The following is a 27,345-nucleotide window of genomic DNA, read 5'->3' on the forward strand; positions in this document are numbered from 1 at the left end:
ACCTAACTCTGTCACTGTGGAGTGGGACTCAACTCATCGAATAATTCTGTAACAGCCATAGATGGGGCCAAGTTCAGGGACCAAGTCCAGGGTTCTCCTCTGACGGAACACAAAAGTGAACATGCTGATGCTGATTGCTGGTTGCATATGTTAACAACTGGCTCTTTTCAAGCTTTAACTCAATAAGGAGTTCCCTCAGGGAATATATGAATACAGCACAGACGGGAAAGTACTCTTTTCCCACTATTGCCGGTTCCTACACCAGCACTCCTTGGTCTGTGTGGCTCCAAGCCAAGACACCCCCTTGCCTCATCCCCTAGATCCAATTAGTCCTGAGTCTCATCAATTTTGGTTGTTATATTTGTCCTCTTCTTTCCATTCTGATTGAAACAGCCTAAGGTAGGGTGAGCTTGTTAGTCTATCCATCCCCACCACATCCTGGGTGAATGTAGCATCCTACTAAGACATTTAATGATATTTTCATCCACAGGTCAGAAAACTCTGACCATAGGCTCAAACTGGCCTACCATTTGTGTTTGTAAACAAAGACTTACTTATTATAACACAGCCTACACATTCATTTATATATTGTCTAAGGCTGTTTCACATGGCACTGGCAGCATTGAGTTGTTGCAATAGAGACTGTATTTCCTGCAAAACCTAACATGTTTACTGTTTGGCCCTTTAAAGGAAAAGTATCTCAACCCCTATTAATCTATCCTATAACCAGTGCCAGATTAATGTTCAAAAAATGTCATTTCACTATATCGCTTTCTCGCTTAGAACTCTACAATGACATTGCATTGTCCACACACTGAAATCCCAGCTTGTTGTCCTGACATTCAAGGCCCTCAGTGATCTAGTCCTGGCCAAACTTTTGAATCATTACTCTCTACTCCTAAAGGCAAGCCCAGCATCCAGTTATATTTCCCTGCTCATTGTCCCTGGAATCTGAAGTACATTTCTGCCCTTGCTTGCACAGTTCTCTTTGCCTGGAATACACTACCAGTTAATCTACCTAATTCCTACCCATTCTTAAAAAACTAAATTAATCTGCATCTTTCATGATTATGTCTGTTCGCAGTGACCATCAGTGAGTCTACTGCTCAAGCGTGTAAAGATTCACTACCTGAAACATCTGGTAATATTTGTTCTGTTCAAGACATGATTCACCAATATGGTGGTGGGCAACTGTGGAGTGAGGACTTTCTTGTTGAACAAAGACACAGAGGTGGGATAGCTTAGGAAAGGTTTGCAAATGACCAAGTAATTAGAACATTGTCTTAGTCCATACTGTAGACTGGGTAGCTTATCAACAACAGAAATTTATTCCTCACAGCTCTGGAGGCTTGGAAGTCCAAGATCAGGGTGCCAGCAGGTTCAGTCTCTGGTTGGGGCTGGCTTCCTGGTTCACAGGCGGTGTCTTTTTACTGTGCCTTCACAGGGAGCAAGGGGGAAAGAACTCACTGAGGTCTCTTTTATAAGGGCACTAATTCCGTTCATGAGAGCTCCATGCTCATGACCTAATCACCTCCCAAAGGTCCCACCTCCTAATATTATCACATTGGGGTTTAGGTTTCAACCTATGAATTTTGGGGAGGATACAAATATTCAGTCTATAACAAACACACAACCCTCAATGAACATTTATGGAATTATGGAGTCATCAGCATCTTGTATTCTTGACATACTATATCTTGGCTCTGTATTTAAGTGTAGGACCATTCATATCCTGATAGTTAATGAGAATGAATGATAAAAGTCCAGTAAACCTACTCTGGAGAAATCCTAGACTGTAGAGACAGTGGCTGGTTCTGGAGGTATTTGCTTTTTCATGTGGTAACTCTGAGTGGCTGGACAGGTGGCTTTTCCTCACTGGGCCTCACTTCTCTTGCCTACTGTCATATATTGCGTGTTCTTGGACATACCCTGGGATTAAACAGCGTCAATGATGCACCATTATTTAGAATATTTTTGGTAAATAGTAAGTTTCTAAAATATTCTTGGGCCTTGCTTTGGCAAGGAGGTGATGTCCCTGATTTGGATATTACGTCCCAGAAATATTATAAGCTATTTCTTAAGATCTGGGCATTGCACAGAGAACTTGGTTATAACACAAATTATTACTATGTGGATTTGAATAGCAATGGTGTGAGCATACCCCCAGAAACATAGCAACTACATAAAATAAAAGCTTCTGTTGACACAGAGGACAGCAGCCAGCCTTCTACGTTATTGTCTTCTCCAGGATTTGGCTGTTGTGTTGTAAAATGCCATTATGTCTGGTCTAACAAGCATCTCCCTGCATATGTGAGTGAGGCAAAATAATTCAGGGCAGTAGCTGTCTCAGCACGTTGGAAAGAAAACATGGGACAAGTAAGCTAGCATAAGGGAAAGCCTTTCTGTTCTTAAATTAATCACATTCATATGCTGCTTGTTTTTTAAACATTTTTTAAATTTTCAATTACATTTGACATCCAATATTATATTAGTCTCAGGTGTACAGCTTAGTGATTAGACCTTTCTATAACTTATGAAGTGATCGCTGTACCCATCTGATGCCATACATAGTTGTTACAATATTATTGACTATATTCCCTATGCTGTACTTTACCTGACTGCTTTTGTGACTGACAATTTGCACATCTTAATCCCTTTTCACCCACTTCTCCCAACCTCCCTCTTCTGGCCACTGTCAAAGTGTTCTCTGTGTCTATATGTCTGTTTCTGTTTTGTTTGTTCATTTATTTTGTTTCTTAGATTCCACATATAAGTGAAATCATATGGTATTTGTCTTTGTCTGACTTGTTTTACTTAGCACAATATCCTGTAGGTCCATCCATGTTGTCACAAATGTCAGGGTTTCATTCTTTTTTATGGCTGAGTAATATTCCAATATATCTTCTTTACCCATTTGTCTACAAATGGATACGTAGGTTGCTTCCATATCTTAGCTATTAAAAATAATGCTGCAATGAACATAGGGATGCATATGCATTTTTGAATTAGTGTTTTGGGTTTCTTGGATAAATACCCAGTCATATGATGATTATTGGTTACATTTGCAGCATATGAGGAGAAAAGTATTAAGTGTGCACTCCAATAGAAAGGGTATGCTGTGAATACAAGGGAAATACACCTCTTCAAAACCAATTTCTAGGCATTACTTAAAAGTAATATGTGCCAATAAGAATAATAGCAAATAACATTTATTGAGTGTTTACTATGTGCCAGGCATTGTTTGAAGTCCTTTACATGTATTATCTCATTTAATACATGTCTCAACCATATGCTTTGGGTACTATTATTGTCTCCTCTTTATGCAAGAGAAGACTTAGACCTAGGAGGTTAAAGGACTTACCAGAGGTAAGCAAATTGTTAGCAAATGGTAGAGCTAGGAGTCGGATGCAGGAAGACCAGCCCGAGTTCATATTTATCAGATCCTCAGTGAGCCCCACCCACATGAAATGCCCCCGCTCCCCACAAGGCTAGGTCAAGAAAGATCACACATCTCGTTTGCATCATTGGGTATGTCCAACTGGATGGTTTGTCCTACAACATTTGAAATAATCTTGTATAATAAATGTATATGATTTCAATAAAAGAACTCTGCCCTAGAACTCCCACTGGTTTTTTTTTCTATCATGTTTGCAATTTATAACAGCTTCTGTGTTTTTGACTGAGACATTTTAATTCTTTGTCTCCAAATTAACACTGCACAGAACATGAGCTTGTGTGTGTGTGTGTGTGTGTGTGTGTGTGTGTGTGTGTGTGTGTGTGTGTAGAAACCGCCTTTTCTTCTGGATTAAATTGTTGCAGCTTGGCTGAGGGAGGAGAATTGCTCCCACTCACTGAGCCCACAGCAGACATGTTCAGGGAATGCTGCTGTTTGCAACACACCCAGAGACGGAGGGGCAGGTGACCGTGCGTGTATGCCCAGCATCTCTGCAAGTGTCTGTACAGATGTGTGCTGCTGCTGCTGCTGCTGCTGCTGCTGCTGCCTGCCTTCAAATTTCCCGGAGCCAACACCCACCCTCTCTGACAGTCTCTCTCTCTCTCTTTATTTTCAAGGAGAAAAGGAAGAGGCAGACTGAAATAGAAGGCAAGCGGCAAGAGCTCGACGAGCAGATACTTCTGCTGCAGCACTGCAAGGTAAGCGGCCGATCCATGATTAGCCATGCAGCTCACCCTGCGGAGAGCTGGCCAGAGCCTGCCCCGGCGTGAAGGCGCTGCCGCCGACTGAACGAGTTCTTTCTCATTCAGCCAGGAAACCATCGCTGGGCTTTTCTTGGGAATGTCTCCAATTCAGGGCATTGTTGCAGCATTCCCGTGTCTGCGAGCATGATGAGATTATAGCCTGCGTGTGGACAGGTTTGGGGGAGTGTGCATGTGAAATGCAGTGGTTATACATAGAAACTAGGAGAGAATTTCCACATGGTGGCTGAGGGAGTGTGCAGGGCTGTGTCTCCAGTGCACAGGTGCTGCGTGTGTTTGTTCCAAGGCTCTCATGGATATCTTTAACATGATGCTCTTTTTTTTTTAATTTAAAAATATTAGTAACTTTCCTCCTTGCTGTGGAGAAAAAGGAGATAAAAGCAGTGTGATGAGCAGCCCTGTGAATGTCCGATTTTTGCCTCCCCCCTCCCCCACTTTAACAATTTTGAAAGTGTTCTGTTAGAACAGGCAGTTGGTCCAATGACAGCATTTAAATGATTTGACTTGGTTGGGTCCCCATGGCATGGAGTTGGAGAGGGGGGTGGGGTGGGAAGGGAGCACACGCTGTTTACTTATTTCTTTTTCTTGACAACATTGTGCACTTAAGCATCGTAATTGATGACCGCCCAGGAGAAAGCCCTGTCGCTGTCACAGGCTCCCCTGGTTGCCGGATGTTGCTCTCTGCAGGCTCAGGGGTAGCGTGGGCACCTTCCTGGCCAGCCAGGAGCTGCCGCTGGCCCACCCTGCTCAGGGCTTCCCGAGGCAGACCTCCTGCTCACCTCCGTGCACGTGCAGAACCGCATCGCTCGGGGGGCTGCCTTGCAGGGGGTGGCTAGCTCTGGGTTATTTGAGAAATGTTTAAACCAGGAGGACCTTCATGGTGGCATTTCCCATTCTTCTCTGGAAGACAGGGTGGTGCTAAACGAGTCCTCAGAATGTAAATCCTCGGCAAGCTGGCTGCTGAGCTCAAATAGCAACATGACCTACATCTGCTGAGTGCATTTACCGGGTGCCATTAACTCTAACCGGAGGAATGTGTCCAAAAGGAGGAACAGCAGCATGATTCTGAGGATGGTGCCCTTTTCTCGCTGCTCGTCCTGCAAATCCATGTATGGACCTTTCTCTGTAGGAGCTTGCAGTATGTCCCACATGCCGCTGCTCTTTCCTTAGGATATTCCTGGGGGAGAACTGGGGGCTAAAGTTGGCCTCCTCTCCTGACAGAGAGGGGGGCTGAGAAACACTTACTAGAACCAGGTGAATTGTTCAAGGTCACTCTGGACAGAGCTGGGTCTCTGGCTCAGAGCATAGTCAACTCCTTATAAAAAAAAAAAGCAAAATACACTAAAACCTCGGGAATTCTTGGTTAAAGATGAACTTGTTCATTAGAGGATGGAAAGATGAGAGGCTCTTTTTATTTTTTTACTAGACAGCCAGCCTCTCTCCTTTTTAAGGTCAATGTGATTTTTTTTGCCTTTGCATTCGTGGAATCAGAAGTCAGACAATCAGCATATGTGAGAAGATCAAGTTTCTTTTGTCCAACTTCTCATCATCATCATTCTGGGTGCCAAATAAGATCCAAGGACTCATTCATTACTAATATCCAGCACAGTGTGACAACATTCTATTCTTCTTCCATGTACCCATTTTTTTCATCCGTCCCTTCATTCTTCCCTCCCTGCCTCCATCCATCCATGTATCCATCTGTCCATGTTTCCATTCATCCATCCATCCATCCATCCATCCAATCAACAGAAACAGCAGTTAAAATGACTTCCTATTACATGGGCAAATAGTGAGATTCCTTCAAGTACTTGGAAACAAGGGAATCGGATAGCTCTTAATGGTTATCCTGGTAAAAATTCTCATTTTCACTGGCTAGCTAAGGAAACAACCAGTTCTTTCACCAAGGTGATCTTGTCATAATCTGGAGGAGAGAGGCCTGGGAATGATGGCAATTTAATAAGTGGAGACCAGTGCATTTTTCTGGTTCTGAGGAAGACCTGTGTAGACAGAATGAGGTGGATCACTGGCCTTGACCAATGAGAAAGGAAAGCTCAGCGGTCTGAAAGGGGGGTTATCTGGCACCTGGAGAGAGACCACAGGCCTGGGAGGTACCAGTTTCATTGCACTGGTGAGGCGGAGTCAGCCGTTAGGCAAGGAGAGTCATTTAGCCTCCCCACGACTCAGGTGAAACTTCCCTCATGACTCCTACCTCTCTTTGTTCTGACTCCACCCTCCCCCAGACAACTGAGTTATTTTCATCTGAGGAAGGTGGTGCCTGACTGAGAGATATGATCACTTCAGGCACCAGAAAGAGCAATGTTCTACTTCAGATCAGTTAACTGTTGACTGAACTTGAATAGCGTGAGTCACCTTCCCTGTGATGATTCCATTTCGAGCTTGGCAGCCTCACTGCTAGGTGCTAGCACACTCATTGAGGTGGTAGTTGCTCTGTGAATCTCTTGGTAGAGACTCAGCCAGCTTCCTCCTGGCAGCAAGCAGCCTTGTCATCCTCTTATCCCCTCTCAATAATAGGTTTTTGTTTTTTTTATTGAGTGCCTGTTCGGTGGTTGGTACTTTAAATACGTCACCTCATTAATGACCACAAAGTAGATATTACTCTCTTTGTCTTACAAGCAAGGAAACAAATCTGTGAAACCAAGTAATTTGCTCCAAAACTTAAAGACTGTAAATGTGATAGCCGGGCTGTCTGCCTCTATAATCTTGCTTTCACCTAGACCAGCCCTGGGCAAACTACGGCCTGTTTGAAATGAATAAAACTAAAAAAAAAAAAAAAAAAGACCGTACCCTTTTATGTAATGATGTTTACTTTGAATTTATATTAGTTCACACAAACGCTCCATCCATGCTTTTGTTCCAGCCCTCCGGTCCAGTTTAAGAACCCATTGTGGCCCTCGAGTCAAAAAGTTTGCCCACCCCTGTCCTAGACACTGAATTTTTTTCCAAATTAAATGTTTCCTTTTGAATAATTTGTCTAGGTGCAGATTAGCATCATCACATGTTACCATCACATGTCTCTTTAAGTACATGGTCATGGACTCCAGAAAATTTAGACCATGTGGAGACATACCATAGCAATTATTGGAAGCTCCTTGAAGTAGATAATATTAGGAAATATGTTAGTAATTAATATTCATTTCACCAGTTTACAAAATTCCAGATGTTCCCTTAGAAATAAGTATTCTCAGTGTAAAGTTAAATTAAATAGAAGAACAATAGAATCTGATTTCATATTTATTAAGTTATAATTCTCATGATCAAATAATCTGTGGATACTTATTCTCATGCAATGAGATGAATTATTTAGACAAATTCATGGATCTCTTGTCAAAGTAAATAAATAGAATGCAAGACAATAGTTTTGATACTGGTATGTTTGACTAATATGTTTGCTAATTATAGTATTTAAGGCGATATGGTGAGTAACTCCACAAAATAGAATATCATCCTATCTAATAACAGACAAACATGGTAATTGACCGTACCTTTGCTACGCCTCCCATTGGCTAATCAGCGCGATATGCAAATTAACCACCAACAAAGATGGCGGCTAATTTACATACTGTGGGCAGATCCCACTGCGCCACCCCGCCTGGGGCTGGCGGCAGCCCGATCCCCAGCCGCTGGCTGCCCCAGCGCCGGATTCGGGCCTGCCGTGTGCGACTGGGGGAAACGGGGCAGACACCGCAGGATTGGGCATGCCATCTGCCACCAGGGGAGTGGGCCTAAGCCAGCAGGTGGTTATCTCCTGAGGGGTCCCAGACTGTAATAGGGCACAGGTTGGGCTGAGGGACCCCCCCCCCCGCCCCCGCCAGTGCACAAATTTTTGTGCACGGGGCTTCTAGTCCTATATAATAAAAACCTAATATGCTAAGTGTTGGTTGTTCAGTCAACCATTCAACCAATCAAAGCGTAATATGCTAATGATATGCTAACACAACTCAATTGCTTGCTATGACATGCACTGACCACCAGGGGCAGATGCTCCAACTGGTAGGTTAGCTTGCTGCTGGGGTCGGGCTGATTGGGACTGAGTGAGATGGGCCGGACACACCCTGGAGCACCTCCCCCCCTTGCGGTCCCTCCCCAGCCCTGATCGTGCACTGGTGGGGTCTTTTGGCCTACGCCCTCTCATAATCTGGGACCCCTTGCAGTGGTCAGCAAACTACAGCTCGCAAGCCACATGTGGCTCTTTGGCCCCTTGAGTGTGGCTCTTCCTAAACCAGTGATGGCGAACCTATGACACGCGTGTCAGAGGTGACATGCGAACTCATTTTTTTGGTTGATTTTTCTTTGTTAAATGGCATTTAAATGTATAAAATAAATATCAAAAATATAAGTCTTTGTTTTACTATGGTTGCAAATATCAAAAAATTTCTATATGTGACACGGCATCAGAGTTAAGTTAGGGTTTTTCAAAATGCTGACATGCCGAGCTCAAAAGGTTCGCCATCACTGTCCTAAACCTTAGGAGTACCCTAATTAAGTTAATAACAATGTACCTACCTATATAGTTTAAGTTTAAAAAATTTGGCTCTCAAAAGAAATTTCAATTATTGTACTGTTGATATTTGGCTCTGTTGACTAATGAGTTTGCCGACCACCGCGGCTCGGGGGATGTCAGAGAGCCGGTTTTGATCCCATCCTGCAGGCCACTCCCCTCAGGAGGGCGCCAGGTGCAGGGCTCAGGGCTGGTAAGCGCTGCTGTGGCAGTGCGAGCCTCTCCGGATAGGGACTGATTGGGCGTGAGCTCATGGCTGGCACAGAGGGGGCGGGATGAGAGGGAGCAGCAGGTAGGAGCTGCAGGCGGCATTGGACTGCGGGTTTCAACCTGATCCCCACAGGCCATCCAGAGGGACCTCTCCTGTGCACAAATTCATGCATCGGGCCTCTAGTTACTTTATATATGGACAATGAGCAAATGTGAGAATGCAATGAAGAACCAAAGCATAAAATGCTGGAATATTAGCGGCTGCACCCCAGTGACTAAGATACCTCCAGATACTTTAAAGTCCTGGAAAAATTAAACCAAGATTTCTCTTTACAAGATCTTTAGCTATATTTAGTATCTACTATGTGTGATGTAAGAATTTCCAAAAAAATGCTCACATATGGGGCCAGTAAGCAGTTTTAACAGCTGTATTATTGTTGCTGATTATAAAAGGAAGGAATGTATAATCATTGCAAAAGTGAGATTTAAAAGTACAGGAAAATATAAAGAAAGAACATAACTATATACTCACCACCCAGATATAACCCACACAGGTATATCCTTCTATGCTTTTTCCCCCCAATATATTTTATTCAATTAAGATATACACTTCTTGTTCACATGCCTCATCAGCCTGTGAATAAAATAATATTATATTAACATTTGTATCTAAAATATATTGACCTTGACCTCTTTTATAAATTTTTGTATATGGGTTCTTTTAAATTCTTATACAAATCTTTATAATTTTAGGAAATCCCATTAACATTCTTTTAATATTATGATTTTTGGTTTTGATGTTAGCTTTGGAATGAATATCTCCATTTCAGACACTTACCTATGATGTTTCTTCTACTTCAATAGTTTTGATCCAGCTAGAATTAAGAATTTTTTTTTCTATAAGGTGTGAGGTAGGAATAACTTTACTTTTTACTGATGGTGAGCCAGTTGTCTCAACGTGATTGATCAATTAATTCATTCTTTCCCTCGTTGATTTAAAAGTCTCGATCGCACACCTATTTCTCATGTATCCTCAGGTCCACCATTTGTGGATTCTTTCTAGTCCATCAATCTGCCATTCCTGTGCCAATACCATCCTCCTTTAATCCCTCTAGGTTTTTAATATATTAAAATATATCTCATAAGGCAAGAGCTATTCTTCTTCTTCTCTTGAAAAATTGTCTTGGCTTTTTACTCCATGGAAACGATTATTTATTTTTATTGTTTTTATTATGTGGCTTGTGATAATGTGAGTTTAAAAAAATAAATCAACTGTTGTATTCTATCAGAACAGACCCAATGTAATATCCCCTTTGCCTCTTGGTTGGATTGCCAGAGATTTGTCTCTTTTATTGGTCGGTTCAAGGTCCCAGCACAGTGCGTATTGCCACACAAACTCCTTTGGGACTGTCACACTTATGAAGGTTTGTGTGACGGAGTCAGCATTGTCACAATCAAATTGCTAATACCACCTCCAATACATAAGCTGCTTTTGAATTATTTATTCATCAGCAGAAGACCCTGACTGGAGTTTCCCTGTAATCCAAGTGAGGAACATTGTCATTATATTTTTAAAACCACAGCTTTTTCTTTCAAGACTGAATGGGGGGAAAAAACAAAGACTGAGTTGTGACCCTGAGAAATCTTTATTGTCAGCCCACCAAGGTCGCTTGCTGCATAGCCTGAGGGTAGCGGGAGGCTCGATGCAGAGATATTGCAGAGTGTCCCCCTTTTATGAGCCTTCAGCACCAATTTTAGACTTTTCTTGGTTATTAGTGTGTGTGAAAGGCCAGTTTCAAATTGTAAAATATTGAACAGACAGCAGGGTACACAGCGTAAAGGAACTTTACGTCTCATCATTTTTTCCCATCGCGTGTCCCCTGTAAACAGCTTGAGTTGAAATTAATTAAGACTCAGTTTCTTCTATCAGAAGTCTTGGTTGGCTTCTGTGTGGACTGAATCAGGTAACAAAACCTCAAAACCAGTCAGTGGGAGGAAAGGAAGGAGACTGGAGGGGACACAAAGGTGAATGAGAAAACAAGCCCAGCTGTTTCCTACTTCGTGTCTAATCCGTTTTCTATTCCAGTTATTCAGATTCTGCCCATCATCCACTAACACAATGTCAGTTACAGGTGAATGAGAGATTTGGAGTAAAAGCATAAGAAGAAATCCCAGTTAAATATTTCATAGCCTTTGGGTAAGGAAGTCTTATCTATGTATGACACCAAAGCCAGAACTATACAGTAAAAATGTTGCTACATGTGACTGTATAAAAATTACCAAGAAGCAAAAAAAAAAAAAAAAAATTGGAAACTTACTAGTTTTGATTCATCTCCCAATGCCCACTCACCACCCATCTTAGACACTCCTCACCATTTACCTACGTCACCTTTGAAAGTTGCTTAACCTCAGATACCTTACTGGTAGATGAAAAGGATTTGACTAATGATTTTGTACACTTTAAATACAATTATACTTGTCAATTATACTTCAATAAAGCTGGGGGGCGGAGTTTGATCAGATGATTTCTAAGGCATTTTTTAATAGCCTAAGATTCGTTCGTTCATTCATTCAATGTCTATTGATTATTGCCAACTATAACCTTGCATGTGGATGAATAAAAGATACAGCCCCTGAATATAAGGGGCTCCGGGATGAGTGGGAGACAGCACCAACATGGAGCCCACTGTTAGACAAGCTGGGAGATAGTTACCCACATTCGGGCATAGGTCAGTGGTGCCTGATGATTTTGTCAATCCTCTTTGTGGGGAAATGACCCTTGGATGATCTTAGGCAGAAGCAGGATAGCAGAATGCATTGTTTAGCTTTAACTCTCAGATGCACACCCTACTAGATGTGTGACCATGGATACGGTTCTTGATTAGCACCTACACAGTGGTTCTCAACCTTCTGGCCCTTTAAATACAGTTCCTCGTGTTGTGACCCAACCATAAAATTATTTTTGTTGCTACTTCATAACTGTAACGTTGTTACTGTTATGAATCATAATGTAAATATCTGATATGCAGGATGGTCCTAGGCGACCCCTGTGAAAGGGTCGTTCGACTGCCAAAGGGGTCGCAACCCACAGGTTGAGAACCGCTGTCTTAGAACTTTAATGAAGGTTTACAATCTGTCCCCTGCTACCCCTCTCTTTCAAGCTAATGTGTTCCGTCACCTGAACGATGGAATAGTCATGTCACTTGTATTTGTAATGCTGCCCCTTGCGATCTGTGTTCTTCCCATGGGGCTTGGAATAAATGCCAAACTCCTTATCAAGGCTACAGGATCCTACCTAACCTGACCCCCTGCCTTCCTCTCCGTCTTCCACTTGTTCTGTGCTCCCGATCCAGCCCCGCCCATTCTGGTTGAGCCACTGGGGCCTTCTCTGTGCTCCAGAAGCAGCGCTCTCTCCCACTGCTGGCCTATTACATTGGCCCGTCTATCCACCTGGAATGCCCTACCCTGGATCTCAGATGGCAGCTCAAATGTTCCAAGCGCTCAGAGATGCCTTTCCCACCTACGGTGTCCTCCCTCAGTCCCTGTTTGTCACATCATCCTGCCTACTTCCTGCCATGCCTGTCTCTCCGTCTAAAATTGTCTCGCATCCTGGTTTGTTGGGACAAAGGCTCAGTGAGAGCGGGGACTTGCCTGTCTTCCCGAGTGGAGTCTGCAGGACCTGGCAGAGTGTCTGGCCCGGAGGAAGGGATGGGGGCACAGCTGCGCCTGAGATGGAGATGCAGGAGGACAAACGGCTTTGAGAGGATGAGGAGCTCCTTTCGGCGTTAGTGTGATTGGCTCGCCAGCGGAGAGCTTATGCGTTCGTCGGGCACCTGGGTGGCCACAGGTCCTCACGCTGTGCTACTCAATTGTGGTCCTGGGGCTGGCAGCAGGACAGCAGCATCACCTGGGAGCTTGTTAGGTTCTGATCCCCAGGCCCTCCCCGGACTTACAGAATCAGCGGTGGGGGGTGGGCCCTGGAGTCTGCATCTCAGTGAGCTCTCCTGCTGCTCCTGGGCGGCTGCCCCAGAGAGGCTGTGTTCCAGGCTTGTTTTACGGAGCCGGACAGGCCCGAAGAGAAAGGACCGGATTTACTCTAGGAGCTCTCTCCATCCTGCTCTCCAGGAGCCCCAGTCAAGGCTCCGTCTGTGTACTGCCAGCTGCTCCCTCCTTGTCGTGACTCTTACAGTCACATCCACTTGACAAATGCCAAGTTTTGTGTTAATTTTTAATCCTCACCTAAGAATGTGTGTGTGTGTGTGTGTGTGTGTGTGTGTGTGTGTGTGAGAGAGAGAGAGAGAGAGAGAGAGAGAGAGAAACACCGATCGGTTGCCTCCTGTACGTGCCCCAACCAGGGATCAAACCCCAACCTTTTTGGTATATGGGATATCGTGCCAACCAACTGAGCCACCTGGCAAGGGTGACAAATGCAAGGTTTTGACAGTTCTTAGCACCTGTAGGCTGCGATACATTTGATGTGTGTTATTTGGACAATAAGGGCATTATAAAAACAACTTCTTATTTTCAATTTTCACTTCTACTGAGCTCTGCTTGCCACTTAATTCAGAGACACTCAGGCAGCCGGTTAGAGCCAGAACAGAGAAGGGACGGGGGCTTTGATGGGTGCTCGTGATCAGAATGCGTGTGCGTGTGTTGTCTCAGATCTCAGCTCAAGTGTTCAAGTACTGAGAGACCCTTCCCACCCAGTCAACCCTCAGAGACGGCCGAGGGGATCTGCAGCCGGTGAAAGAATCCCTCAGAGGCAAATGCATTTGACCTCGGTGGTTTCCCTGACAGCACGACTTTGGAGCCAAGTGAAAAATCATCTCGGCTTTTTGTGTTTGCAACGGCAGAATGCTTTTGTGAAACAGACTTTCCTGAGACCAGGCCTACAGCCCAATTCTGTTGGACCCTCTCTTCCTGGCTCCAGCTGTTGGGGATGTTTGGGGAATGTCACTGCCATATCCAGAGAAGAGACAGATCTGGGAGCCCATGGACTTCCTGTGCTCATGGGCACCCATTTGCTTTCGTCACAGGCACTGACTGATGGCGAGGACTAACTCAGCCAGAAGTGAGGGGGTTAGTCCCTCCGTTGGTGGAAGAGAGCAGAGACAGCATTCCCAGGGGCAGCACTTCCTTGCGTTTCAAGAAGCCCTGGCTTGCCCGGCCAGTGTAGCTCAGTGGTTGAGCATCGACCTATGAACCAGGAGGGCACAGTTCAATTACCAGTCAGGGCACAGGCGGGCTCGATCCCCAATGTGGGGCGTGCAGGAGGCAGCTGATCAGTGATTCTCTCTCGTTAGTGATGTTTCTATTTCTCTCCCTCTCCCTTCCTCTCTGAAATCAATAAAAATATATTTAAGAGAAGAAGAAGAAGAAGAAGAAGAAGAAGAAGAAGAAGAAGAAGAAGAAGAAGAAGAAGAAGAAGAAGAAGAAGAAGGAGAAGGAGAAGAAGAAGAAAAAGGAGAAGGAGAAGGAGAAGGAGAAGAAGGAGGAGGAGAAGAAGAAGGAGAAGAAGAAGGAGGAGAAGGAGAAGGAGGAGAAAGAGAAGAAGGAGAAAGAGAAGAAGGAGAAGGAGGAGAAGGAGGAGAAGGAGAAGAAGGAGAAGGAGGAGAAGAAGAAGAAGACGAAGAAGAAGAAGAAGAAGAAGAAGAAGAAGAAGAAGAAGAAGAAGAAGAAGAAGAGGAGGAGGAGGAGGAGGAGGAGGAGGAGGAGGAGGAGGAGGAGGAGGAGGAGGAGGAGGAGGAGGAGGAGGAGGAGGAGGAAGAGGAAGAGGAGGAGGAGGAGGAAGAAGAAGAAGAAGAAGAAGAAGAAGAAGAAGAAGAAGAAGAAGAAGAAGAAGAAGAAGAAGAAGAAAAAGAAACAGCTCTGGCTTCAGAGCATAACTGGTAGGGCAGAGAAAGCCAGAACTCTCCTTGGCTGCCTTTTCAGAAGGTTCCACACACCACGACTGAGGTTGTCAACATATTCATCTCCCCAAATCCTAATAAGGTTTTTACCTTCTATGGGTTGAACTAGGTTGCTGTCAAACATTGTAGCATGGAAAGCACTGTGAAAGTGTGACATCCCCACCCCCAAGTAATTAGAGTGAAAGAAAGTCGAGAATTTTCCAGTTCACCCATTTACTCATTCATTCTCTGGACCTGGGGTAGGTGCGACAATGATATGCAAAGGTGAATAAGGAGTAAGCGCGGCCTTTGAGGAGCTGGGAGTGTAGAGGGGGGAGATCTAAAAAGAAATAGCCTGGGGGCAGTATGGACTCGCTCTAGCCGCTAGCACATGTTCCCTGCCAAAGGGGACAGAGCAGAGCCACTGCCCCTGCCAGCCAAAGTGGAAGAAGGCTTCTCAGGTGGCATCTTTCTCACCGGCTCTTTCTCAGATGAAAGCAGGAAAGGCCAAAGGAACAGGGTGAACAAGAATAAGCATTTCTCTAGTACTGAGTATGGGCCCAGAACGTTCAGTGTATAAACTCATTTAATCCTCTATACAAACCTATGATGGGCCCTGCTGTCATGTCCATTTCACAGATGAGGAAACTGAGGTTGCATAGCTAATAAGTGGTAGACTGGCTCCAGAATCCAGGCTGTTAACTACTGTTCAACACGGCCTCTCGTAGTATGTGAGCATGATCTGTCTGGGAAATTTTGAGTGGCTTGAGTGGAGAACAGTGGTTCTGAATATTCTTTTTCTTCTTTAGTCCACTTAGGAAGCCCAACCAATTTATCCCATCCATTCCCACTCTCCAATGGGAAGTGATAAAGCGCTGGAGCGCATAGTAGCTGTGGGGGCTGCCATAGCAAATACTGTACACTGGGTGGCTTAAACAGAAATTTATTTTCTCATAAATCTGGAGGCTAGACGTTCAGGGTCAAGGTGTCAGCAGGATTGGGTTCTTCTAAGGTCTGTCTCCTTGGCTTGTAGCTGTCTGTCTGCCTCAGGTGTCTTCACATGGTCTTCTTTCTGTGCATGTTGGTGTCTTAATCCCCTCTTCTTGTAAGGACACCAGTCATACTGGATCAGGGCATATCCCAATGATTTCATTTAACCATAAAGGCTCTATTTCCAAATGCAGTTACATTCTGAGGTAGTAGGGGTTAGGACTGCAACATATGAATGTGGGGGGTGGGGTGCAGTTCAGCTCAGAAGTGAGAGCAACAAAGTAAACAAACTATACTGTGAGTTTTGACACCTAATTTTATATTATTTAAAAATGCTCTATAAATTTCTAAATACTTTTTTATGTTCTTCTTGGCAGTCGTTGCAAACTATTTATGTGTAATACATTTGCAGGAAATATGTTACCCGTGAGTGCTGTGTAATTATTTAAGCGTATTGGAATGAGGGGTTGGTTCCTGTCAACAATCACTTCAGCAGTACAATTAGGAATGCCTTACACATGAACAGACTCATGTCTTTAATTAATGGAAAGCGACAGGTCAAGTGCTATCAATATGCTTCTCTGTGCACTTGAAGAGTAAGCAAACAGATCACCAACAATGACTTAGAATTAAAAAGCAAGAAGAACACCAAGGAAAACCATGGCTACCTGGCCGCCACCCTGCTGCAGCATTGCTAACAAAAGGGCCTTCTGCAAGGATGGTTTTCTAGCCATCATCATTTGCTCGTGTGCATCCGGCAGGGTCTCCAGGGTGCTGAATGGCTGCTGGACTTCTTAGTGGGATGGTGAATCAGAACCACTAGCAAGCCCTAGCCGGTTTGGCTCAGTGGATAGAGTGTTGGCCTGTGAACTGAAGGGTCCCAGGTTCGATTCTGGTCAAGGGCACATGCCTGGGTTGCTGGCTCGGTCCCCAGCAGGGGGCGTACAGAAGGCAGCCGATCAATGATTCTCTCTCATCATTGATGTTTCTTTCTCTCTCTCCCTCTCCCTTCCTCTCTGAAATCAATAAAAATGTATTAAAAGAACACAAAGAACCACTAGTGAGTTGTAAATTCACTGTTACTAAATATTAGTGATATTTAGTACCTCATCTTATAGGTTCATAATAAGTAACCCTTGATCCCAAATAAAACTGAGAGTCTAGCCCCGCCGGTGTGGCTAAGTGGTTGAGGGTAGACCTCCTATGAAATAGGAGGTCATGATTTGATTCCTAGTCAGGACACCTGGGTTGCAGCTCAGTCCCCAGAGGGGGGTGTGGAGGAAGCAGGCAATCGATGATTCTCTCTCATCATTGGTCTCTTCCCCACCCCCCGCCACCCCCCCCCCCGTCCGCTCTGAAATCAATAAAAAATATTTTAAAATTAAATTAAATTAATTAAAAAATTGAATTGTATATCTTTTGCTTATAAGAGCAATAGAAAGGAAACTGTAGTGAGCATGAAATTTGTGTCCTCAACCTTAGAGACACATCCCACTCTCTCATGTCTGTAAATGATATTTAATTGGCTCCAAGTCATACATGACCTGGCTCTTAATCAATATGAGCGCTTCCTCTCCTTGCATCTTGCTCACCCTGTGTAAGAGGTTAAATGAGGTTCTGATAGAGGTTCTGTCAGGGAGCCAAGGAACTCCATTATACGTTATAAGGCTATGTTGACTGGCTTCATAGTGTCGTCCCTGTCGTTGAAGAGCTGGTCATGTGCCCTGCCTCTGGCAGACTTGACCATGCGTCCTCACGGTGGTCCATTCCTATGACCACCCACCTGTCCACTGGGACACTCAGCCTTGGTGCCCAGGGTCCAGCCTCCGCAGACATCCGATAGCGCCAGCTGCCGTCTAGGATCCATGTAATGGAGACCCCAATCAAAAATTATTTTACCTCCTTTCTTCACCTTGCTCTTCATTTTAGGGAGTTTCAACATGCCTTCTTCTTGAGCTGTTTTCATTTTCCTTCTCAAAGCAGTAACCATCCTTCCCAGCAACTGACCTGAAACAAAAACACTTTCCATTTCACTCCAGGATGCATTAGGACACTAGCACGTGGTGTGTGTGTGTGTGTGTGTGTGTGTGTGTGTGTGTGTGTGTGTGAGAGAGAGAGAGAGAGAGAGAGAGAGAGAGAGAGAGAGAGAGATTTTAATGTCATTTGGATACCATTTCTGAGAATGGGTGGGAGTCATTAAAGTTTTTAAGAAAAGGAATGACATAGATTAATCTTTTAAAGAGACTTTTAGATGGACTGAATATTGGGTGATCTTAGGAATTTTTATAATGCAACCGCAGTTGCATAGAAAAATGTTCTTTTTTAAACAAGAAATTCATGCTGAAATATGTGTGTGTGAAATATCATGTTTGTTATATACTTTATAATGCTCTGGTGAAAAAATATATGAGAAAACATGTCAAAATGTTTATAATTGTTCAATCTAAATGAGATTACGCAGGCATTCATTTTACAGTTTCCTCTGTGTGTGTATTTTTAAGTTTTCAAAATGTGTTATAATAGAAGTTTAGAAATAAACCCTCTCCAGGGATTGGGCAGGAGGGAAGTAGGGAGCCAAGTTAGTGAGGAGGTGAAAGCAGCGATTCAGGGGGACGCTGAGGGTCACAGCTAAAACGGAGGCTGAGGATGGAGAGGTGCTGTGGACTGAAAGGTGTCATCAGTCTGTTCTCTTGTCTCATCCCCACAGTCCAAAGTGCTTCGGGAAAAATGGCTGCTGCAGGGCATACCCGCTGGCACTGCGGAGGAGGAGGAAGCCAGGAGGCGGCAGTCTGAGGAGGATGAATTCAGAGTCAAACAACTTGAAGATAACATTCAGAGGTAGGTGGTTTCCCGCCCAGCGCCCCCAGGCTGTGGTTTTACAGTGCAGTAACCACTGCTGTCCTCTAGGGGGCCTGCTCAATGCAGTCACCCTTTATCCAGTGATTGAGGATTATCTTCCTAAACAGAGTACGTGGATACCATTTAAACTTTTCCAGAGAATCCACAATTATACTCTCAGTAATAATTATGGTATTGGGCTGTCATACAGTTCAGTGATGTCTTCAGGGACCAATGAAGTGTCGTAGGCAGCTTGTCCCTTCACCAAATGCCCCTTTGAGTTTTTTCTGTCAGCTTTTGTCTCTTTCCTCCTTTGGCTAAAGCTGTTAGCTGATTGCTGCTATATAGTAGGCCTGTTTTCAGTTTGCTATATTTGATCAGTCCGGCACGGGGAAACTGTAACCAAGGGCCTTGGATTGAAATGAAGAGAGCAGGAGCCCCAACGGAGGGCGCCCCTGTGGGTTATGTGCCTGCTCTCCCAAAATCAACTTTGGATAGTCTGCTTCCGCCGCTCAGAGGGTGAGTTGATTCCTATATGCCCCTCCGCCAGGTTCTGAACATCCCAAGCTGGGAGATAGTGCCTTCCTAGGGCCAAGGGCTGGCCAGGCTGATGCAGGAGCAACCACATAGGTCCCACGTGGCACCAGTTGCCATGAGAGGTCCCAGGATATAAAACCAGAGATATGGGGTGGTGGTGGGAGGTGGTGTGTGTAGCTGCCTTAGAACCAACTCTCTCTCCCACCCCCACCCTATCCCACCGAATTCTGCCCAAAATTCACCCTGGAGCACCAGCTCTTTCTCCTGAGGTATGAGCTCTTTTAAAATACAAAGGGTAATAGCTAACTTGCTACCAGCCATTTATACCAAGTGAGTGAAGACTGAGAGTACCTAGGAGACCCCAGGAGTGCCACCAAAGGTGGAAAGCCCTGGACCTGTGTCCCTACTTTGCTTGGGCCCGAATGTCCTTTAAAAGGGCTCTCAGAGCCCGGCCAGTGTGGCTCAGTGGTTGGGCGCCAACCCATGAACCAAGAGGTCCCCAGTTCGGTTCCCAGTCAGGGCAAATGCTTGGGTTGCAGGCTCTATCCCCAGCAGGGGGCATGAAGGAGGCAGCTGATGGATGCTTCTTTCTAATCGATGTTTCTGTCTCTCTATCCCTCTCCCTTCCTCTCTCTCTAAAAATCAGTAAAAAACATTTTAAAGGGCGCTCAGAGCATCTTGGCTACACTTTGCTCATGACAGGAGTGAACAAAAGTAGGGTGACAGTTGTTCATATGGGAAATAATACAATAATTAATAAATAATAATACAAGAATAAACTGTTTCGTGTACTGACAACAGTAAACCTACTTTTGCACTACCCCTGCTTGTGTACACACACACACACACACACACACACACACACACACACACACACTCACAACCTCAGGAAAGGAAAGGACTTCCTGTTAGAAGCCCAGAGGCCATCAGGTGAGGGGCAGATGTCACTACTCAGAATCCTGAGCCTCGGGGGTTTCTTCTCAGAAGTGGCTCTGCTTGCTGCATCTTAGACAAGAAGAGGGAGCCAAGGGTTGTTGGAAATACTGACAGTAAATTGGAGAGGAAAAGGCAGTTCTGAGAAGTGGTTTTATCGGAGGTTTGTTTTCAAGTCTCAAAGCGACAGGTCCATGGTGCTTCCCGCTGCAGTGACTGTTGACGTGATACAGGATCTCTTTTCTTCGCCTTGTTAAAAGCGACAGTCATGTTCCTGCTTCTTTCTTACTGGTTTTACATAACCACAACAGTTGGGTCTGGCGCACAGTAGGTGCTCCATAGCTATGTGCTGAACAAAGAATTGGGGCCGGGTGCACCGTGCATCGGGGTCCCCTGCCTGGCCGAGCAGGCCTGGGAGTTTACTCTCCAGTCCAATTTGGAAAATCCTAGGGACCAGGTGGCCTGGGCGCAGTGTCCATGGCAAGAACCGTGGTTCCGGTTTGGGGTGGGGCAGCGTTGTGCACTTAGAGATGAAATTCAGAATCTGATTGTTATACAATAGGAATCTGGAAACTGGCTACAGATCAGATGCAGCTGAACTGCTCAATAAAGAAATTCTAATGGAAATTAGAACTGCAAACCATTACAACTGTGAAGCAAAACATTAATCTGTAGATCTTTAGATTTCAGCCCACTAGTCGAAGTCCCTCCCCAGCAACAAATTAGATTCTCTTAAAGAGATATGTGAACTCTTTTCAAACTATGAAGTATATTAGCACAGCTGTGCCCTGAAGGTATTTTGGTCCCTGTTGAACCGAGAGTAACATGAAGAACCTGAAGTAGCAAGAGAGAGAATAGAACTCAGAGAACAGGGAGGATGTCCACAAGGGAAGATGAAAGGAAATTTGGGTCATTTCATTTAGAACAAGAAAAGATAGTAGCAATGCAACTCAGAACTTCAGCTGTACATAGGATGTAGGCCACGTCTTCATATTTTATGTCTGGGCCATTCTGAATATGACAAAGGCTTAAAGCACGAGAATTAAACATATGTCTATTTTCCTAGATACCTTCAAGAAGAAAGAACATACCCATCTTTCTAATTCTGATTCTAAAATTCTTTATAGTGCCAGTAGCCAGGTTTACAGACATGTTTCCTTCCAAAATGTTCATTGTAATTGTTAGTACTTGGAACTGAGAATGTTGTCTCTCTTCTCAAACTGTTATATGCAGTGCTTATAACAGCTCATAAGGAGAGAGGGAGGGAGGAAGGGAGGGAGGGAGCGAGGGAAGAAGGAAGGAAGGAAGGAAGAAAGGAAGGAAATATGTAATTAGACCATTAAATCCTGGGCATACAATCACCTGGGAAGCTTTTCTAAATACAGACTCTCAGGCCTCATTCCAGGAAATTTGGATTCAGTGACCCAGGTGACAAGCCCTGTAATTTGTTTTTATAAAGGACTAGGGGCCCGGTGCACGAAATTCGTGCACTGGGTGTGTGTGGGGGGGGGGGAGTGTCCCTAAGCCCAGCCTGTCCCCTCTCACATACTGGGAGCCCTCAGGCGTTGACCCCCATCACCCTCCAATCGCAGGATCGGCCCCTTGCCCAGGCCTGACGCCTCTGGCTGAGGCGTCCGGCCCAGGCAGCGGGGACCCGCAGCTGCAGCGGCCCCGCGATCGTGGGCTCCGCTTTAGGTCCAGGCAAGGGACCCCTAGCTCCTGGGACTGCCAGCTTCGACCGTGCCCAGCTCCCATCGCTGGCTCCACCCCTACTTCCTGCTATCACTGGCCAGGGCGGAAAAGGCACCTGATTCTCCGATCATGGCTGGGGGGCAGGGCAAAGGTGGCCCTGGGGCCGCCTTTGCCCTGCCCCCCAGCTCTTAGCTCCCCCCTGGGTTTCTGATCACTGTCAGTGGCAGGGGGCTTCTTCCTGCTTTCCCTTTCACCTCCCTGCATTGTGCTTACATATGCAAATTAACCGCCATCTTGTTGGCAGTTAACTGCCAATCTTAGTTGGCAGTTAATTTGCATATAGCCCTGATTATCCAATGAAAAGGGTAGCTCGTACGCCAATTACCATTTTTCTCTTTTATTAGTGTTGATGCTCTAAGTAATACTTTTGCATGGTCAGGCTCAAGAAAAACTGTTGTAAATGGAAAAAAAAATAGATCATAAAATGAAATCCCATTTTAATACCTAGACATTGCCAAGGGAAGTGAGAAGTAAATAGTGTGTATAAGAAAATTGATTTCACACAAACAGATAAAGCAAGACAACCCGGGCCCTTGATTTTAGGCTGATTCTAGGCCAGAAGATGCCACCGTTTTTCAAAGACTTCTGGTTGACATTGAGGGCACTGTGCCTTGAAGTGATGACATCAGGGTGGTGGGAGAGGAAGGAGAGAACCCGTCACACTAATGGATAAGTAGCTTGTCATCCTTCTGCACAACTTTTCCTGGGGCGGCGTCAGGATGGTGCCGTCTGTTGATTCTATTCCTGGCTCTCTAGAGACCAGAAGTACAATAGACTTGAAGAAAAGTCATAATTGCTGAAAGCAACATCTGTACACAGATTTCTTTAAAAATGTTTCTTTTTTTAAAAAAAAGTTGGAATGTCACATCTTCTGTATGCCTTACTTCCCATTGAAGCACCATATTGAGAAAGCCCAAAGGATGGTTTCCGGTTTGGGCCTGTTGTCAACCATTGTCCACGCCACCGCGGTATTTGATAGGTCCCCGGGGGGCCACACTTGAGTCTCGTATTGGTGCTTTTGGAGATTCTAGACAGTTGGATCCACACTAGCTCTATTTCACGTCTGCTCCAATCAACAAGGCCTGTCTGCTGGGACTAGTAGTTTTCCCACTTAAGACTCTTTTTCTCATGTCATCATGTTTCAGTCAAGTGTTTGAAATATAGTGTTCTTAACTTTCTTTGATTAGTGAGAAATATGGGGGAATTTTGCTCCCTGTCGTGGAATTACCCTAGGAAAGTAGTACATGGGAATGCAATGAGCTGTCACAGAGCCAGGATGTTAGTTCTAGCTCTGCTGAAAATTTGCTGTGTGATTTGGGTGAGAGTCTCATTCTCTCTGGTATGTGAGAGTTCTCTCAGGATCTTTCAGCTCCGGGATTCTGAAATCCTCTCACTGGAGAGGTTGGTTAGAAATCCCTTCTCTGAAAAAATATACCTGTGCAGAGGAAAGTCACTATTGTGGAAGGAAATGGGTTTGAAGGCAGGCTAGAATGGGGGAAAGAGGTTACACTCTCAGGAAACAAAAGCCCCATGTGTAACTGACTCATCACAGAGGTGACTCATTCATCTGAACAGCTGTCAGTTCTAAAATATGTCACATCAAATATTCATTGAATAAAATATTGAGGTCCCAGCTGCAAAGCCAGAGAGGGTAACTTTTTAAAAGAAAATTCAAGATGCAAGTGGGCTGGCTCATTTCTGCTTCCAATTTAAGATTCCCTGAGTGCCTCTGGTGGTGTCTGATGGATACCAGAATTCATCTACTTTTCCACATTCTTAAGTCTCAGAGCAGAAGACTGGTCTAAATCAGGCCTAAGCTTGTGTGTGTTATATTATGGGATTTGGGAACCAAGAAGACAGTCACCCACGAATAACTATTCTAGAAAAGGCAACCACAGAAATGCTCATTGGAATCGCCATGGACACTTGCTTGGGATGTAATGTGCTCTTCCTAGTTGCCATTTTTTAACTCCATGATGCACTGTTTTTTCTCAGCGGGGAATGGAGCCTCCACATTGGCATTCCATACCTGTGCCCTCCCAGCCTGTGCCCCGCCCCACATAGCCACATTCAGCAATCCAACTTTGTTCTCTTTCCCTTCCTTTTTGTTTCACCAAAATAAAACTAGATATACTGGATGATATCTATATATACTAGATGACTAATATGTATTGGTCTCTTACTCTGTTCTGGGTACTGACCTAGCTTTTTGGCCCCCATTAATTCCTTAATTTTCTCATTTCATCCTCTAACACTCCCATGAAGTAGCAGTGATCATGATGACACCCATAATACAGTTGGAAAAACTGAGGCTTAGGAGGTAAAGCAACATGCTGCCTGAAACGATCCTATTCATCAGTGAAAGAGTGAGTCTTTGAACTCAGCTCTGCCTAACTCCAAAGCACATGGTCCAGAATCTCAACAAAAGTTATTTCAAGCTAAACATTTCTGAGACCTGTGATATTCAGTGACATCATACTGAAGTTCACCTCAGGATGCAGGTGGATGGACAGGTAGTGTCACCCTCCCTCCTCCACCCCGACACATGCTCCTTCAGGACGCAGTGTCCTAAATGAGCAAGGGGCTGGGCCTGGGCCATTGTGAGTGGTCATCGTGACTGGTGAGGCTGCCCCCCTCAGGTTCCTTCAGGAAATACAGGCTCCATTTTAGGCTTCGTTCCTTTGTCCTTCCAAAGCCCTCTGCTCCTGAGTCCACTTTCTTGGCTGCATGTGTACAGCCTAAGTCCCTGTTGGAAACTGTGTGATTACGTAAAGGGCTCCTGGCACAGCATGCTGATTAGGAACTCGGCCCTTAGAGTTTGACCTTGGTCTGAGTCCTAGTTCTGCATTTCCCAGTCGTTTGGTCTTGGACAAACCATGTAATCTCGGGACTGATTTCCTCCCCTGTACACTGGGCATAATAATGAAGACTTGTACCTGTAGAGATCAGGGCGTTTGTGAAATGCCAAGGACAGCAGGCTGTCAGCAAGAAAGAGCATTGCTACTGTTACTGCTTCCTCCTTCATCTTTCTAGAACGGGGTTTCTCAGTAGCATCACTGTTGACATCTGGGACCGGATAAATTTTCGTTGTGGGTGTTGTCCTGTGTTGTAGGGTATTGAGCAGCACCTCCAACCTCTACCCAGTAGAGGCCACTAGCACCACCTGCTCCCCTACCCCTAGTCAAGACAATCAAAAACGTCTGCAAGCATGGCCACATGTCCCCTTGGGCAGAAATAGCCCCTAGTTGAGAACCACTGCTCTAAAGCCTGGAGTTACAGGTGTTGATACTAAGATAAAAATAACCCATCAAGTGGATTCAGAATATAGAACCCCCAAAAGATTTACGAAGATAATAATGATTCTCGGTGCAGAATGACAGTGTTTCAGTTGCTTGAAAATATGAGGCTTCTCCGAAGCACTGAGCCACGGAAGTCAGTTCCGAGGTAAAAAGACATGGTTGCATCCAGTGCTGTGTTGATTTTGCACAGGCAGTGATTTTATGACAGTTCAAAGGTGCCATAAACCCAGTGAGTGGGAGTCGATAAACAATCTCTTCCCACAGGCCCAACATAGCAGGGAACTCGCTTCCTCTCAAAGTAACACCCAGGCCCACACTGGAGCAGCCCTCGTCAATACAAGGATCCTCCTTTGTATTTAATCATCATTAAAGCATAATGATTAATCACAAATTTTCTCCTTTGAGATGAAAATTATGTGCTTGGCTATTTCCACTTCCTCTGTGGTCCCTGGCCACACAGAAAAGTCACTCTTGACAGGCTCTGCAATCTGGATGCCTGTGGCCTGTGGTCAGCTTAGGAAGCTGAGACAGGTAAGGGAGGAACTGCTCTCAAGCATGTCAACATTGCGTGTGTGCTTCTCAGTGGCAGAGCCCGCTGCCAGACATTTCCCAAGCTTCTTGCCTCCCTCACTCTAATTGCCGCATTATTGGCCAGGAACATTGGGTTTAAAGTGCCCAGAACTATGAAAATAGCGGGAGACTTCCATCCATACACCGAGACCACATCAGAGCCACCTTTGGGGAATGCTTACGTTCTCCAGCCCCTAGAAGAATTGCTGTAATTGAAGGAATTGTGCAAAGTCAACTGTCTTGGCAGCTGGTCCCGGGCTTTTTGGCCTCTGATTGCCATCCCTCAGGTTTCCCCTCTACAAAAGGCTTTGAAAATAGTATTTTTCTGCCCCTGTAGCTTGTAATGTGGTCACTTCTAATGCTTCTATATGCTCGGTGGACTGCAAACATCAAGGGCCGTGTTGGTGGTTTCTTGCGCAGTCTTCACCAGTTGTGCTTTGTGAAGGCGGGGGATGGTCTCTCGGGTCCTTTCCAGCGAGGACAGCCTACGATCTTACAACATGCAGTTCTTATAGGCAAAGCGCCTGGTGGCTGCAGGTCCATGACCAGGTGGACCCGAACAGGCTGTGACAGGGAGCAGACACGCTTAGGCAGGCTGACGCGGCACCTCCACCACTAGGACTTAGAGAAATGCCCCTTGTGCTCTCCCACGCTAAAAGCAAGGGAGAGGGAGGGAGGGAGAGAGAGAGAGAGAGAGAGAGAGAGAGAGAGAGAGAGAGAGAGAGAGAGAGATGCCATTCTTTCCCTGTAGCTAATGCAAAAGCAATCTCAATTCCTGACAAGGAATCACAAACTCCAAATGAAAACTCTAGAACGATACGGTTTCCCTGGGAGCAGCTGTTTCATAAACAACTCAGGCCCCCCCACCTGGGGTAGTCTGCTCTGAGGACAGGGCTCTGAGACACTGACATTTTCATATTAGCCACACAGACACACACACATCTCTTGGTTTTGACCTTGAGAAAATCAGTTAATGTCCTAGCTGAATCTGTAAATAGGAACAAGAATAAGATTGCTCTCGTGGGGACATGCTAAGAATTTTTGTCAGGTGGCAAGAGGAGGCCCAGAGAGATGTTTAGGTCTGGGAAAGCAGAAGTAAAACTTGGCTCTTCATTCTCTAAGACTCTCCGTGGCTGCAACATCATCTAAGAGCGATTGGCTTGTTGAGCCCTTGGTCTTCACGCAGGACTAACTTCCAGCATTTCTGAGGGAAGCACGGTTCTCCTAGTTTAAAGAAGGGAGTGGAGAGTCTACAGTTGAGTGGCTTTCCCTTTGGCCAGCACGGTGTTAGTAGAGTCAGGCAGGGGGAAAGACGGCTCTCTCGGATCACAGTCCCTGCTGGTGGAGACCGAGCCAGGTTAGAGATGGACATGATACACTACCCTTTAGAGCAGTGGTTCTCAACCTTCCTACTGCCTCATCTGTTAATACAGTTCCTCATGTTGTGGTGACCCCCAATTTCATTGTTACAAATTGAACATAATTAAAGCATAATGATTAATCACAAAAACAATATGTAATTATATATGTGTTTTCTGATGGTCTTTGGTGACCCCTGTGAAAGGGTCGTTCGACCCCCAAAGGGATCGCA

General features: G+C 45.1%; 1 protein-coding gene across 8 annotated transcripts in view; it reads left to right on the plus strand.

Annotated features, from left to right (window-relative positions):
* The window catches only part of PALM2AKAP2 (PALM2 and AKAP2 fusion), a 282,463-nt gene that overhangs the window by 59,913 nt on the left and 195,205 nt on the right, over positions 1 to 27,345 (plus strand). For all 8 annotated transcript variants that reach the window (XM_059657607.1, XM_059657610.1, XM_059657608.1 and 5 more), the window contains exons 2-3: positions 4,072 to 4,152; positions 18,533 to 18,663. In XM_059657607.1, coding sequence (XP_059513590.1) covers positions 4,072 to 4,152; positions 18,533 to 18,663 — 212 coding nt within the window. The remainder of the gene's footprint in view (positions 1 to 4,071; positions 4,153 to 18,532; positions 18,664 to 27,345) is intronic.

This window comes from Myotis daubentonii, chromosome 11 (assembly GCF_963259705.1).
Source record: "Myotis daubentonii chromosome 11, mMyoDau2.1, whole genome shotgun sequence".
Taxonomy (NCBI): Eukaryota; Metazoa; Chordata; class Mammalia; order Chiroptera; family Vespertilionidae; genus Myotis; species Myotis daubentonii.